This window comes from Equus przewalskii, chromosome 8, assembly GCF_037783145.1.
Source record: "Equus przewalskii isolate Varuska chromosome 8, EquPr2, whole genome shotgun sequence".
NCBI lineage: Eukaryota > Metazoa > Chordata > Mammalia > Perissodactyla > Equidae > Equus > Equus przewalskii.
In genome coordinates, this window is record NC_091838.1 from 23589822 (window position 1) to 23606749 (window position 16928).

General features: G+C 39.2%; 1 protein-coding gene across 10 annotated transcripts in view; it reads right to left on the bottom strand.

Moving 5' to 3' along the window:
* Positions 1-16928, bottom strand: part of CHD7 (chromodomain helicase DNA binding protein 7) — a 183126-nt gene that overhangs the window by 33054 nt on the left and 133144 nt on the right. For all 10 annotated transcript variants that reach the window (XM_070630535.1, XM_070630533.1, XM_070630534.1 and 7 more), the window contains 7 exons: positions 13856-13939; positions 12231-12368; positions 12013-12134; positions 11396-11639; positions 10047-10223; positions 5243-5386; positions 3806-4061 (listed from right to left, as the gene is read on the bottom strand). In XM_070630535.1, the coding sequence (XP_070486636.1) occupies positions 3806-4061; positions 5243-5386; positions 10047-10223; positions 11396-11639; positions 12013-12134; positions 12231-12368; positions 13856-13939 (1165 nt within the window). The remainder of the gene's footprint in view (positions 1-3805; positions 4062-5242; positions 5387-10046; positions 10224-11395; positions 11640-12012; positions 12135-12230; positions 12369-13855; positions 13940-16928) is intronic.

The window sequence follows — 16928 nt, forward strand, 5'->3', positions numbered from 1 at the left end:
AATACCAGCAAACAGGGGCCGGCCCAGTAGCACAGTGGTTAAGTTCGCACGCTCCGCTTCAGCAGCCTGGGGTTTGCCGGTTCAGATCCCGGCTGTGGACATGGCACTGCTTGGCAAGCCATGCTGTGGTAGGCGTCCCATGTATAAAGTAGAGGAAGATGGGCATGGATGTTAGCTCAGGGCCAGTCTTCCTCAGCAAAAAGAGGAGGATTGGCAGCAGATGTTAGCTCAGGGCTAATCTTCCTCAAAAAAACCCCCCAAAACCCAGCAAACATATTTCCTACATGATCCCTTTAGCACTGTATTTATTACGGCAATACTGAAGGGATGGAAAGGTGTTGGGGAGAAAAGCAATGTCTAATGTCCCAAATTTTCAAGTTTACCAATGAATGATTTACCTTGATGTCAGATTTGTAAATATCAATCAGAAAATGAACTAGAAATAGGTTATGACAAACCATGATACGTTGTTGGCACTGCTCTTAGTTAAAGTACTGTTTGTACTACATTTAAAAAGGTAGGCGTGTGTGTGCATATGTATCAAAGACAATTTGAAATGTGTGTATTCACTTGAAATAAGAGTGGAAGTCTTTTCACTCCCACAGATGCTCATTGTGAGGGCAGTAACTGCAATGTTACCTAGCTATATTAGCCACAGACAAGAAATTATTTTCTTTTGAAGATTACCAGAAAAAAACAAGTTGTTACTTTCTCTCTGAAATTCATCCCATCGTGTCGGCTTCAGCCTCGCTTCCTTTCTGCCCACTATTCCCCACACTCCTGCTGCCCAACAACAACAGATGACTCTCGGGTCACGCCTAATCATGAGGCGACCTGGACCAAGTTTCAACATTATTTTTACTCTCACTAGGGAAACTAAAATTGGACATTCCATTCTAATAAAGCTTGGGCCAATAACAGTAATTCCACTTATGTTATGCAGTTACCTGCTTACCTTTTAGCAAGAAAAACAACTAGCAAACTGACCAAGTGCTTACAGTGCACCAAACACTGTTCTAAGCACTTCAGGAAAAATATTAACACACATTAAAAACATTTCTCAGCGGGGCTGGCCTCATGGCCAAGTGGTTAAAGTTCCACATACTCTGCTTCAGTGGCTTGGGTTCGGATCCCAGGCACAGACCTACTCCACTCATCAGGCCATGTTGTGGAGTTGGCCCACACACAAAATAGAGGAAGACTGGCACAGATGTTAGCTCAGGGCTAATCTTCCTCAGCAAAGAACTAATCTTCCTCAGCAAAAAAAAAACACAAAAAACAAAAAATAAAATTAAAAAAAAATTCTCATTTACATAGTTTGTTCTACCATCACCTCTAATTTATTTTCATCTGCTTTGCTTACGTAACCACTCTCAATTTATACATATAGTTGCTTCTATTTTCCACAATTAGAAATGTGCACTGTTGTATTGAACTTCCATTTGATTGGGGCTGCTTTCCTCTGCCACACCCAAGGCAAATTTCAATTTAACCTCCAAAATTGAAAATGAACTTGTAACTGCTCAATAAACATGTGTACAGTCAGCATCATCTCAGTACACTTTCTACTCTAGACTGTGGATGAGAATGGGCAGTACCGGCCCTGGAGCAAGCTCTGGGCAACACAACATCTACATAAGTTATCTGGGTGCTTGTAACGCCTAATGTGTGTGTGTGTCTATATATGTGTATTTTTTTTTACTACAATTTCCCAATATAAAGGCATATAAGGATACCCACTTAACAGACACTTCACAACTTGTCATCAGGACAGAAAAGCCGAGCTCAAGGTGTGACCAATTAGAACACAGCCACAAATGCAAGCCTTTGTCCTCCCGGCGAACAACGAATTATATAGGATGACCCTGAAGAGCAGCCAGCCAGGGAAGAGACCCACTAGCTGTGTTTTGGGGGGACCTCCCACCTGCAATGCTCAATGCACATAACTAGCATGTAACCAAACAAGGTAAACTTGATGGGACCCAGAGCGGATGTCTAACGACCGTCACTGAAGTCATCCCTTTCACACACATCCTGCTACAGCGTTCGAGCTCTTCTGTGAGTGTCTTTTCTTTCCCCTTGGAGGCTACTATTCTTCATTTTCTTTCTACCAGATAGTAAATGCAAAAGTGTGCATGTGTCACACGAGTACATGTACACAAACACCACACACACAATGCGTGCCTTACTTATACCATCAATCACCCTGATCCTCAACTCCATCTCTCCAAGTCCGGAACAGGCTGGCTGACACTCACCATCAGAGCCTTACAGGCTCCTAAATGCACGGTGACTATCAGGTTGGCAGCAGTAAAGATATAATAATCACACACGATGCTCTGGAAGACAAAGCTAAAAGCACACAGTTTGGAACGGAAATTCACTGATGTCTCACCACAGCAATGACCTCAGGTGCTATGCTGAGACTGTCTTCCAGGCGTGGGCCACTTCGTCATTTAGTACCAGGAACTTCTGGATCTGAGGTGGCTGACAGGTAAGTTACGAAAGGGAAAAAGATGAGGAACTCTTTAAATTAGCTGCCCTTGAACCTCACAGATTGTGATGAAGACAAAACCAGGCTTTGTTCCTTCTCCCCTGGAAGGGAACCTAATCGCACTACTGGCCAATTACAATTGCACACCAGCATTCCAAGTTAGCCAGCCATCACCTTTCTTTACCCCATATTAACTTTGGCCTGGACGACAGCAATAGCCTCCTCACTGGTCTTTCTGCTTGTCCTGTCTTTCCCTACTCCATCTGTTTAGATGATGTTGCCAGATCAATCATCCTGAATCACAGTTCTAATCATTTCTCAGCTCAAACACTAACCAAAGGTTTTCCACTGCCTACAGACGAAAGCCAAAATCCCATATCCCACACTGAGGGCTTTCCAGAGCACGGACCAGAGGGTCCGAGGCTTGGTGTCCCACTGCCTCACATGTGCTTTATACTTTGGGCACATTCCCCTCTGCTTTCCTGCCTCCTTCTCTTTGTTCATGATACTACATCAGCCTAAATGCCCTTTCTTTTTCTAACCTGACTGGCAAAATCTTTCTTGCCCCTGTAGGCCTGTCTCGAGGCCACCGCTTTCTAACGGCCTTTTTAATCCCAATCCCTGACAAGCTGAAGGTCTTGTATTCTCCAGAGTATCTTACACATCATAGGCGTGAAATATTTGTTCCTCTAATGATTCCTGTAAGTATTTAATAGAGGTTTTTACTAGTATCAGTTACATAACACTATCAATTTAGTTAGGAAAATAGGAAGACCGTGAAGTAGTCATCAATAAAAGGGACAAACTATCATCAAAGCTTTAAGTTAATCTCTCATTCTTAGGGACTAGGTACTACAGGCCTCTAGACTGAGAGAAATTTCCTCCTATCGAAGTCGTGAGACAGCTAACAGCTGCCTTCTCACACCACAGTTCCCCTCTGACTTCTCTGATTTAAACACACAGAGCAAGAAAACCTCAGTCAGGGGCTAGCTTCTCTTCAGCTGTTTGCACCTTCGATGATTTCTGGCCACGGAGCACTAACATTTCTTTTCACAGGGTGAGACATGGCTATTTGGAAGGAAGAGGACGGCGAGGTGAGGTCCGAATTCAGGAAGCGGCAGGGGCAGTGGTCCTTGGCCTTCAACCACCACAGAAGGCAAATCATAAAGCATAGGAAGCCGGTGAAACGCAACATTGACATGACAGGATACAGGAATGACTACAAACCATAAAATTCTCAGTCTCCTGGGAGAAAGGGATGTCTGATGCTCTGAGGGTCACTTAGACAAGCTCGCGAGTGCGCAGGCTTACCATTAATAAGGTACGGATGATTGCAGCACTTCCGTAATTCCATCATAGTGTTTAAAAGGTTAGGGACGTTAGCTTGACCACCACCTTTGGAAAGAAATGTAAAATTCTTCTCAAGGATGGCTCGGTAATATTTCTTCTGAATGTTTGTTAGCTCAACTTCAATAATAGTTTCTTCTTTGGGGGCCAAGTTCTTTTCTACATCCTCCTTGAGACGTCTCAACATCATTGGCTTTAGAATAGCCTGGAGTTTTTGCACCTAAAAAAGGACCTTAAGTAAATACTGGTATCGTGATTTGCTTGCATGTCAAAACATATCCTAACATGAAAAATCAGGATTATCTTATTTATTTACCGTTCATTTTCATTTGTCAAAACCCAGTCAGGGTATGAAGGCACTAATCTTTCAACTTTCAAAACAGAAGCGCATGAAGGTTGAATGATTCCATTTCGAATGGACTTATTTCATCTATCCAGGAGTCCTGAACAGCCAGAAGGCTTGAAAAATACACAGCAGAAAAGAACCCAATTTATTCATTTAGCTTTCCCTTCTGTTTGTCTTAAGCCATGGGGACGATGAGGGAGAGGGAGGAGACGGTGCCCTGGGAGTGCTACGCTTCAGTTCTCGTCCTTTCTAGAAAGAGCTCACAGAATGAGTAAGACAGGAGTCATCGAGTCCCTGCACCAGCGAGCAAGCAGAGACGTCTCTGTGGTTCTCTTTTCTGCTGACTGGAAATAGGACACAGCGCACCAGATAGTTTTTAAGAAAAGCAAAACAAAACAAAGACTTCACTTTGAACTAAACTAAGAGGTTGCAGACAGTAAGTTGAGGGAAGAGGGACATAAAGACCAAGATTTCAGGCATATCTCCATACTTATTTCAAATACAGCATGACAACAAACAACATATAACTCTTACAATGCATAAAATAACCAATCCCTTTTCATACACAATACTTCATTTATTTCTCACAGAAATCATGTGGGGTAGTTATGACCCAAGTTTCTAAAGGAAAATATGTAGACTCAGAACAGTAAGCAATATGACCAGGTATACAGTTAAGAAATAAGACTAGAACCTCAACTCTGGGAGGCAAACAGCTCCACAAATGCCAGTGGCTTCTGACATTATCCCCAAAAGTATACAGAGCAAACCCACAACCCTGAACAGCACGGCAGTCTCTGAAAATTACAGGAACAGGTACGCAGCCTCTCTACAAATCTCACAGCCCTTCACGAGGGCAGACAGACAACCAACCAAGAAAACCTCCACAGTGAAGACTCAGAATGTGCAAGGAAAGGAGACAGAAAGCTCACTTGTCTACTAGGTGGGAAACAACTGATATAATTTATACTTTTAAGTAGTTGAATATTAATGCTTTGCCATTTCATGGGTTAATCTTCAATTATATGACTAAAATACAAAGTAGACATAAGTACCTGTTCTTCTGTTTTCAGATCACCAAATTCTTGCATAAAGGTGGTTTCTGAAGGGAAACGACTCGGTTCCAGGAAATGAAGCAAGCTGAAGAGCTCTTCCACAGTGTTCTGGAGGGGGGTCCCCGTCAGCAGCACTTTATGCTCCTGCAGGAATACAAGGAAAGCAACTCAGCAAGTCCCAACAAAATCAGTTTCTTGAAACCAAAGCCTCTCTCTAGATAGATACCCATGTTCCTACTTTTACTCACTAACATTAACGCAGCATGCACTCTATGTAAACTACAGGAATTAGGCACAAAAGTGAAGATGCAAGAAAAACACGGTCCCCGCTTCAGACAGATAACATGCAAGGGCCTCACTGGAATTCTGCAGACCCTGTAAATGTGTCTTGCCATTTCATGTCTTCCTGGGATCATTAGGTCAACATTTTAGTGCCATGGCTTCGCAAGTCCCCTAAGTCTCCATGCTTTTTTCTCCACCAAAGTTTAAGATTGTTCCTAAAATCCCTAGACTCCTATAAAGCTTACATGCTTCTTTCTTTTCTCTACATCGACAGTGCCCTCGTCTCCCCATCTGCTTCCTGCATGACTCACTTTAGAGACAAAAGAAGTTCTTCTACATGCAGCAGCATATGAAAAACGATTTTGTTCTGCAAAAATTTCAAACTAGCAAAGAGGTCAGCTTGGTTTTAAATACCACAATCATTTTTTTTTAACAGATGCTATTTCTAACTTTGTCTCTTTAAACCAAATTAGGTATTTCTTTAAAATAATTCTTCCTGTTTACAAGCTTTTTCTCCAGCTTTCCTTATGTATTTGCACACTTGTCCTTCTTTTTTTTTGCTTTTTAAGATTGGCACCTGAGCTAACATCTGTTGCCAGTCTTCTTTTTTTCCTTCTTCTTCTCCCCGAAGTCCGCCAGTACACAGTTGTATATTCTAGTTGTAGGTCCTTCTGGTTCTACTATGTAGGATGCCACCTCGGCATGGCCTGAGGAGCAGTGCCATGTCCACAACCAGGATTTGAACCGGCGAAACCCTGGGCCGGACGAAGAGGAGCACGTGAACTTAACCACTTGTCCCCGGGTCCAGCACCATGTCCTACTTCTACATGTCCAACATGAAGAAGCTGTTTTGCAGTGACCAGTCTTAACAATAGTCAGTTTATTAATCTTAAGGGCCTTATTATTTTCAACTTTAATTTGGCTATTTGACATATAGCATAGCTAATAAAACTAATTGAGAAAGTAATTATACCACCAGTAGGTTTAAAAGCAATATTCTGACTTAACTTGGAATCTGACAAGACTTGGTTGCCAAGCAGACAGTACATGCTCAGCAAATACAAGATGAATGACAGAACTAAGGGCAGGCTAATTTCTAAATATCTACCAACGTCTTATCTGTCAATGAAGCTCTTCGAAGGCAAGGTGGAGCAGTTGAATTTGCTTTTATTCCTCCTCTTCTCCCTTTGATTCAGGAAGATACGCAGACCACCATCATCTTCAGACTCATTAAATTCATAAAGAGTAAGGAGTCTGCACATCCATTCAAGATTTTCTAACGTAAAACCATACTGGTGGGTAACGTGGGCCCCAATCCCTGACATACTCAAGTTCTGAATTACTTTATCCAAGAATTTTTTTTTTTTTTAAAGATTTTATTTTTTCCTTTTTCTCCCCAAAGCCCCCCAGTACATAGTTGTATATTCTTTGTTGTGGGTCCTTCTAGTTGTGGCATATGGGACGCTGCCTCAGCGTGGTTTGATGAGCAGTGCCATGTCCGCGCCCAGGATTCGAACCAACGAAACACTGGGCTGCCTGCAGCAGAGCGCGCGAACTTAACCACTCGGCCACGGGGCCAGCCCCTTTATCCAAGAATTTTTAAAAATACTGTCATAGATTCAGGAAAAGCGTTACTGCGGTGGAAGAGAGCTGCGGAGATACTAAATAATGTCTCTCAGTTTCTTCATATCCTTCATGACTGAGTTAAATCCTGAGCCTCTAGCCAAATACTTCAGAAATAGCCTTTTAACTTATTTCAAAATAAACTTACTTGAAAAAAGGGAAGGAACTCCTTCTTTATGCTGCAGTCCCTCAAGGGCTGTTTAAAGCCAATTATACCAAATGATTACAACCCTTTTATAAGGTTGCATATGAGCAGTGGAATAAAACTAGGTTTCCATTTGAAAGTAACTATTATATAACATATGATTAATGGACACAGCATCACAAAACGTCATGTGAGAGACTCGGGCTTTCGAGCTTATCAAGCTCAACTATGCCAACAGACAGGCTTTTGGCTTGAAAATGTTACCATTCTTTTTAGCTCTGATGGAGTGATGTCCATTTAATTTCATTTCACCAGACCCTTTGTGTGAGGCCTCCTGACCATGAAAGATGAGATAACAGAATCAATGAAGAACTACGACCACACCTCCAGAGAATCCCCTCCTTGTCGATGAGGGACAAGGAGACAGCTTTGCTTTCCAGAGGTCCTCTGGAGGACAGTGCAGACCATAAATGTCCCTCAACATAGCATCCTCACAAGTATTTCCTTTGTGATGGGAGAGCTGGAGACACTCACTGGTCTTTCCTTTCTGAGAATGCACTTGAAGATAATCCTCACGAAGTGCAATTTCATCACAACTGAGTCTAGTGCAGGCAACAGCAGTTCCCTGTGACCTGCTCTGTAGTTGGATATAGTTATTTGCCGTTTTCACCATGACTTAATTTAAGAATGAAGAATAAAAAGTGGCCAGTGTATAAGTTCTCATGCTGTTTATTTTAAGTAAGGATGTAAAGAGCAGGCAATGAGCTGTTCAGAACTGGATAAATACAATCATATTCTGATTCTGAACAAAGATAATGTGTTCCATCTTGAAAACATTTCTTCTGAGATAAAGATTCCTGATCATCAGAAAAACAATTATCGTGTTCATTTGCTAATCGGAGCTTCCCAGCTGGTAAGCCATGAATGAGTTACAGACACGCCAAGTCCTTGGGGCAGCCAGCAGGGCTGTGACAGTCAGGATCCCAGGACTGGTGACCTGTGGCAGTGGGCAGCCTTCTCTGCTTACCCTAGTGTGACAAATACTATCATTTTTTATATGTGCCATTACGTGAAAAAGGTTAGAAAACACTGCAATATATAACAGAAAAATTACCTGGATAACAGATTCTAATCCATTAATGAAATGTTACTACAAAAAAATAGAAAATCCTCTGAAGTCTCCCAATGACAATTAGACTATTTGATGCTGACTGAGTTAAACTAATCTGTACTCACCAACGGAGGACTATCTTACAGTAAGAATCTACTATCTGGGAACATATGAACCAACAATAGAAAACAACTTAGATAAACTCCATCAGGTGACTAGTTAAGCCTTCAGGAAATGGTGCTATAACTGTCTCCTTCGTGGACCACTGCGAAGATGGGTCCCTGCTCAGAAGATGTAGTTAGACATTTCATGAGCATGAGTGTTTACCCGCAAATACAGGTTTACTTCAATGTAATGCTAAAGTATTACCTGGAGAAACCAAACACAGCCACAGAGTTTCTCTCTTCCATACGTTTACCCACGTCTTCAAACCTCCTCACCATTTCTAGGTGCTCTAATTTGTTTTGTGGATTGGCCACCAAATACCATAAACTGCTTTGAGAAAGGTCTTTGGATGGGAAATCCCACCCTAAATAGGATAATTCAGACTTTTTCCTCTAAACAAAACTAGATTTGTTTTTAATTAAAAGAATAGTTAGCTAATCCAATCCCATTAATTTAAGAATAAAAGAAGCTGCTTCAAGGAACCAGCTGCAACAGAAAGCTTTTAAGTGTTCTTTTGGTAGTACCAGGCTTCAGTATAAAGTCTATAGCCATGAACATAGAATACTCCTTCCCATCTCAAACTCTCAATTAACGAGATCAAATTAATCTACAGAAGTCAACACTAAAGGCATTTTTAAAATCTTTTTTAGTACTTTAAAAAACCTCATCAAAACATTCAAGACACACTAAATGACAATAATTTGCTTTTAAAATGTATGTTAAAAATGAAAACAAGTGATCAAAACCCACCCTGTAAACTACAGAGTGAAAAGAATGAGGATGACCGAAGTCATGTAGTAATTTCCACTAGGAAACCATACACACAACAGTATGGAACGGAGGATCAATCAAATGCTACCACTTCTACAACATGTTATCCTATGACGCGTCTACTGAAAAACAATCTAGAAAAGTATAATCAGGAAGACTGAGCTTCTCTTAGGAAGCTGGAAGGTATGGGATCGGTGTGATCTAAAACTCCAGATCAAATTCAAGATCATGTAATGCTCCAAACTTCTAAGTGTCTGTGCAGACTGGACCAATTCCAGATAGTGACTCAACTTACTGAGCACTTGCATTTATAAGTCTTACTCTACTGGCTCCAGTATGCCAAAACCTGTGAGCCCTAGAATATAACTGGATTATCATCACTGAGCTAACGCTGGGCCCAACAGCTTATGAAATGCCAGTATTTATAAACAAAATGGAAAAGCAAATACTTGAAACTCATTTCAGTGACAACACCATGACTACACTTTGCTGTGATCCAACTGCGCAAAGAGACCAGCCAGCAATGTAAGAATCAGGAAGACAGCAGCAACTTTTGAGTGACTGAAAGCTTAGGAGGATATATCACAATATTTGACAGGCTTTGCAAACATCCTTCACAGGTATCAGTCAAATTCAGAGCAGCAGGAATACTGAGTCAGTAACAAATCTATTAGGGCTTCAATGGAATCACCGATATGATCACTGACCAAGTCCATCATCTTGAGTCCCTCCAACAGCTTGCAGTTCCTATTCTTCAGCCTGTGGGCTTCATCAATGACTACACAGCGCCATGGAATATTCCGCAGCTCAGGGCAATCAGTCAAAATCATCTCAAACGTAGTGATGATGGCATGAAACTTATAGGACCCCTTTATCACTCGACCCTACAAAAACAACTCTGAATTACTATTTAGCATTAAGTATTACATTAATAACTTTGAGGATGAATAAATAGCATTAACACATATGTATTTATCTGTTTGGGGACATCTTTATTTTAGGTAGCCCATATTTTGTTTTCAAGGTATTCTGGAGGCTTTAAGCTATTATTGTGTAACAGTGTTTTAAAATCTTTCTTTTTTAAAGGAAGTTTGAAAATTGTTAGTAAAATTTCTGGTCCAATTTCCTTACAGATCACATGCAGTAAAGTGCCACTAAATGTGTCCATCCTAGTTACACCCTACAGACTCCAAAAGGCGAAAGGCCAAAGGGATTATGTACTAAGCTAACTTTTTAAAAAATTTTTTACTCTTGTAACTTATTTTGTACTTTTAAAGTGCTAAAATGAAAAAACATACACTTAGGAGAGAACTTACAATAATTTTCCTAATCTAAAGATAAATACCAAAATAAATTTCAACATTTTCCCTTTAAGTATTTGCTTGTAGGTCAGATTTTACACTTAAAGCAAACAAACATGTAAAACAAAACTCAGTCCTATTTTCCAGTTACAGGACTTCCATTTACCACTGAGAGCTTACAACTATTTTAGCACACACTATCCTTCCTTCTTTGTCATTTATAATGCTTCTCTGTCAATATCAGAATGACTGCAGACAGGCAACTAGAATAAGTAAAAAATCATAGTAATTGCTACTAAGGGACAAAGAATAAATTCTTCCCTTTGGGTGTATTTCATTCAATGTGTCATTCAATATTACATGCCTAATATTTTTCACTTCTAGTAACAATATAACAAAACTTTCTTTCTATTCACATTTAATAATGCCACTTTTTGTTTAGCTTTCTCTAAGGCTTGCAAAATAAAACCAATTAGCATATCAACACAGTAAATGATTTTCAGTAGTCATTCACAGTAAAAAAAATTTCATTTGTCCTACTCTAACAATGAGAATGACCAGTTTTAAAAATAAAGAGCTATAATCATAAGATACGGAAACATAATACAAGCAAAAATGGGTAAGAAATCTAAAGCAAATTTCTCAGTTTTGCAAAATCTAGGCGTTACCCCCCCCAAATGTCTGAGACCATTTTAATACCAAATGACTTAAAATGCACATAATAAGCATAACGAATAGCACCTGTGTCACTTTACCTGGGGATCTTTGAAGTACATTTCATACAACTGAATGGTCCGACGACTAGCTTGACTCCCATGATACACAACCACGTTCAACTCTGTCCAGGTACGGAATTCCCTTTCCCAGTTGGGGATTGTGGACAATGGGGCAATTACTAAAAAAGGGCCATGGATTCCTTTCAAATATATCTCATAGAGAAATGTAATGGACTGGATAGTTTTTCCCAAACCCATTTCATCTGCTAAAATGCAGTTTCGCCTTTGGAAAGGAAATAAAACAAGGGAAGTTTAGTAAGTACAGATATTAGATACTGCTTTCTTTTCACAAAATATATACTATTGCACTCACAAATGTATAATGTATATCTTAGATGTTCTCTTAGATTCAATAAAATATGTTTTCAAACAAAATCCTCTAAGATATAAAAATTATTTCTATGCACTGCTATCAATCTCTGTATTAATATCTGTTGACTAAACAAGTATTAAGCATACTTCCAGTGCTTGCTGTTTTTTATAATTCTTACTAGAGAGTTAAAATAGTAGGCTACATTTGATTAATATTTTCACTAACTACAAAGGAAAAGAGCTGTAGACTTTTTTAAAAGTGAAGAAACACATGTTTTACATACATGTTGTACCAATTGAAAAGCAGCCAGTTTACTCCCTCCAACTGGTATTCCCTGAGTTTGTTATTGTTTTTATACTCCCTGGAACGCTCTGATTTCTTCCAATCCTCTGCAGGAGGTCGCTCCTGTTTCAAATACAGTAAATCCTGTTAGTGGTTTCTCAAAGACCACACTGCTATGCTATTTTCAAATTAAATCCTCTACTGTTAGCCAATCCTTACCACACGCTCGGTTTCCGGCTCCCTGGACATCAGTTTCTCAAACTCTTCAATTTTTGCCTGATCTATGTCCTGCCTCAGCTCCCACGTGCTGTCTTCATAAGGCAGTGAACACCACTTCACCAGATAGTGAGTCACGGGCTGGGCCAGGTGAAAACAAATCAGAGTTGGATTCATTTGACCAACATATATATATATAAAGGAAAAACACGTGCTCTCCTTCATTTATTGATAGACACTACCCCAGCAATAGTAAGGCTGAGTTGGTATAAGTTTGAAGACTATGACCACTGAACAGTAGTCCCCAGTTATTGAGTCTCAAGTCTAAACTGGAAATAGTATTACTGAGTATTATCAGAATAAATTAATTTTTATCTAAGTCATTGGTAACTTAACGTTCAAAAGCCAAAAAGTATAAAGAAATAGCTAGTAAATAACAAAGCTGAATTTGAGCCTTACTCTTATCTGTGCAAATCATTCATCAGGTGTCTATTCAGACTTAGCTGGTAAATCATCTTAGTGTATTTACATATTTACATAATTGGCTAGTTTCTTAAATAATGAGAAATAGGTTTGAATTTATTAGGATCTCCAGGTTTTTCTTAAAGGGAGAGATACTCTTTGTATCCAAATCACTTTAAAATAATGTGTTTGAGCTCTAGAAGATTAGAGAGCAAAATATTTTGGGTCATGCAGATCAATAGGATTTCCTCTGTCTTTCTTCTGGAAAACGCTTAGGTTTGGTGACCTTCATTTCAGGAACAAGGTACACTGACCTGGTTGTCATGTTAAAAACATTTGCTGTACTATGTAAATATGCTATGAAACAATTTTAAGTACAACTAAAGCAAAACTACGAAAGTAAACATCCCATTAACAGATACGGCCTTTGAAACATCACAAACTTCACGATATGGACGTTTGGAGTAAAATGGGAGTTCACAGCAGACTCACTAGACAAGCAACACCCACACACTTCCTATAAAATTTATTTACACAAAGAAGCTAAGAATGACAGAACTCACGATGAGTGGGCAGATTACTACTAAGACACAAAGCCCAGGAAAGTCACCAGACTTGTCTTTACTCTTCACTGCCCCATCAACCGTGCTTTACAACTTCATATGGTTTTGCAAAGCAACATAAGAATGCCAAGACGGGGGTCTCAGAAAGAGAAATATTTTATATTATCCTCTGTGCACCACATTAAATAAAGTTCATCAACTTCACTAAGGATGTTCAATGTTAAACAACATTAAACTCCACTCTGCTACAAAAACACTCTTAATTATACAAGGGAAATTAGTGCTACATAATAGATTTATACCAAAATCTAGTGAATTCTTTATTAATCATATTCTGGAATTACGCAAAATGTCAATGTATTTGTTTCATATTGAAAATTGATTTCCTGTAAAAAGCTCTCAGACTAAACATAAAACATATCTTGAGCTATTATTAAGTCATAAAACTAACAGTAAGTCCATACGTTTCAGTTAAATTTAGACCAAGTGTGTCCAGATCCAAGGCTCCAACCAGGACCAGATTTAGGATTCCACAATCGTTCTCCGTAAACACACATAAGCTGTCTGAGTCACTGCCCCCTAATACAAATGATCTTCTGTTACCTCTCCCCGGTCATCTGTGCTACGTGCAAAGTCCATTATCCGGTCAACCTCCACATAATCTGGATTAAAAAGCTCATCTTCAATCTGAACCAAAGGAGAAAAAAGTTAAAATGTTTGTTTAATTCCTGAGAGTAAACACTATTTCACTTTTCGCCAGGCAATAATATTTTGGGTCATAGCAATACAAAATTTATATTTGGCAAATTCTATTATATTAATTGAAATGCTACAATTTAGCAAAACCATTCCCCATGAGGAAATCAAACTTCTCAGACTTTGTTAACTGGGTCTTTTAATTACTGTGTGAAACCTTTTTACTGTGAGAGAATGTTTAAGAATATTTTAAATGAAGTGTGAAATTACAATTCACTAATGAGCAATCCAAAAGCCTTACAGCATGCAATGCATTTAGCATTCTTGAAACTACAGCGTGCAATAAAGAATCAGAGCCATGCACAGTGAGTGCTATTAGAGACTCATAACTACTGGATTTGTCTGATGCCTTATAGCATCATTTACAGAATGTTATTCAAAAGCTAAAAACACTGAATTTCGTATTTTAATGTGAACAAAGTTTATGACGTTTGGTCATCTTTGCCAATCAATGTTAGTACCTTATTTGAATATGGTGTGGTCGTTAATCTAAGTGTTCTAATGATTTATTTGTACTGAACATAGGGCATTTGGCTAAAAGTATTAAGAATAAAGAAATGAGGCTTAAATAATTGGATTATTTAGCCAATATATTAACAATCTTTACAAAAGCAAAGTAACAGTGCTTACTTCCAAAGTTATCTCATATAAAAGGACAGAATATGGCTCAAAGGGAAGTTATAGACTAAGCCATACTTTAAAGAAGCTAGAGTCACGAAAGTTAGAAAACAAAAGACACATTATTGTGTTCTTATAGATTAATTTATCAGCCATATAACTGCCTTAAAATGCTTTGCAAAGACATATTAGAAGTCACTTAGACACCATTTGTATCCCCTGAAATGCAGGTTGAAACGGTGTTCAGTCACAGCCAGCTCAAGGACCACAAACATTCTCTGGGCTGCTGTGCCCATCTAAAATGCCTGGTTTGGATGCTTTGAAATGTGAATTGTGAAACAAAAATCAGAAATTCAAAAATGTGTTTCAACTGCCTCAGGCCTTTAAGGGTTGATTAGTAAGTCAAGAAACTCATTGAAATGTTTATTGTTCAGTGCTTTACTATATTAACATTTTATACTAGTGCACTGGTTGCGTCAAGAGCATCTAGATTTAGGTATACAATATGTATGTACTACTCATATACAGCATAAAACTAAAATTTTTCATAAACTAGGTTTTGATGATAAAAGCGCTCTTTAAGATAACTTTTTCTGAAACAGAAGTTTTCATTGCTGAATTAAAATCCTTAACTTTACTCCTAAACACTTCCATCCTTAAAGTGAGTAGGCCACGCCATCATGCATGTGATAGAATTTCCAGTTTCAATGACCTTTTTGAATACAGATTTTAGTTGCAGCAAACTTATAAGGAAGCCCAAGGTGAAAAAAAGAATGCAAAAGTGGTCACAAGTGAAAATCCCAAAGTAGCAGAACCACGAAATATCTCACAGGACCATCTATGGGCTATGACAGACGGGGGGTGGGGTGGGTGGGGGTGGGGGTGTGGGGGTGTGTGTGTGTAAAAAGAGAAAGAGAAGAAGGTAATTGGTATCCTGCTAACCCTGAATCTTCTTTTCAGACTCAAGTTTATGCTACTTCCATTAAGGAAAAAACTTAAGATTTCTAGTTGCCAAGTTACCAGCAAGATAATATATTTCAACCGTGGAACAGGTGATTCACACAGATAGACCCAGATAGACAGGCTACAGAGCTAGAGCCAGACACAGTCCCTACAGTGCATCTGACTCCAGGAAACAGTCTCCAGATACATGTAATAAACAGAACGAGGATTTCAGGATTGGGGTTGGAGGCCCCACCACTGCGCCCTTCCCTTTTCCCTGCCACTGATCCAGAGGAAAGGTCAGCAGAACATATGGTATGTCTCTCTAAAAGGAAGCTAATGATTTCAACTTGCCCAATGTCACATTTAACTGTAGTTTCACTAAGAAGGGCACAAAAATCTGAACTTCCCAGTATTTTCTTAGAAATTGTCCTTTCAAAGAAATCACCTAAATATTCTCCAAGATGTAAAGAGTGAGTCACGTTCGAGTAACTCCATTCCCCTCAGTGCTAACTACCGCACTGCAAAGACGCTGACTACTTGGAATAACAGAGGTGGTGATACAGACATGTGTCTAGTAAAAACCACCACCTGATCGTCCGTCTAACACAGACTTTACAGTCTGCCTGTTGGGAGCATGGAAATCAGATTCCAGGAGAACACAGACTTGTCACCTGGGATTATAAGGATTTTATGACAAAAAAGTAGTGGATACTCTTCTGTCTCCACCCTCCGCCTCCAAAAACGGCTGGGGGGTGTGAAGTAGGTTGTTAAACAGGGATTATTTTGCATCAAATTTCACACTTCTTTACAGTTTACATTCTGTGAACTCCTTTATGGAGAGGAAAACTAATAAATTGGCAAGTTTAATCTTTCCACGTGAGGCTGTAAGTAAAACCAAATTGGTGATCGAAAGTCCAGAGACTCCAGTAAGCAGTTTGTGAAAGCATTTTTTTAATGTAATTGGCTATGCTGGAGGGGAAACCGGCACTTAAAAAAATGCAGATTTTCCTTCCTGAGCTAGGTATGGTTACCTTTTCATCATCATTGATAACCGAGGATAAAGGTGGACAGGCAAAGATATTGGTACCAACTTCTACACCACAGCACATCATTTGTGAAAATGAGTTTCACGAACTCTCTGTAATCAGGCATTGACTTGAACAAAAGAAACTTGCCACATATCTTCCCCAATAGAAATAAACTTTTATATCCTAGAACTTACATGTAACTTAATACTTAGAGTTTTTAACGTTCTAAATCTTAACAGAACTTTCGTCTACTTATTTTTTTCACCATCTACTAATTGTACTTTCATGACAAGATTTTAATCATACCATCATATTTCCACATAATATCA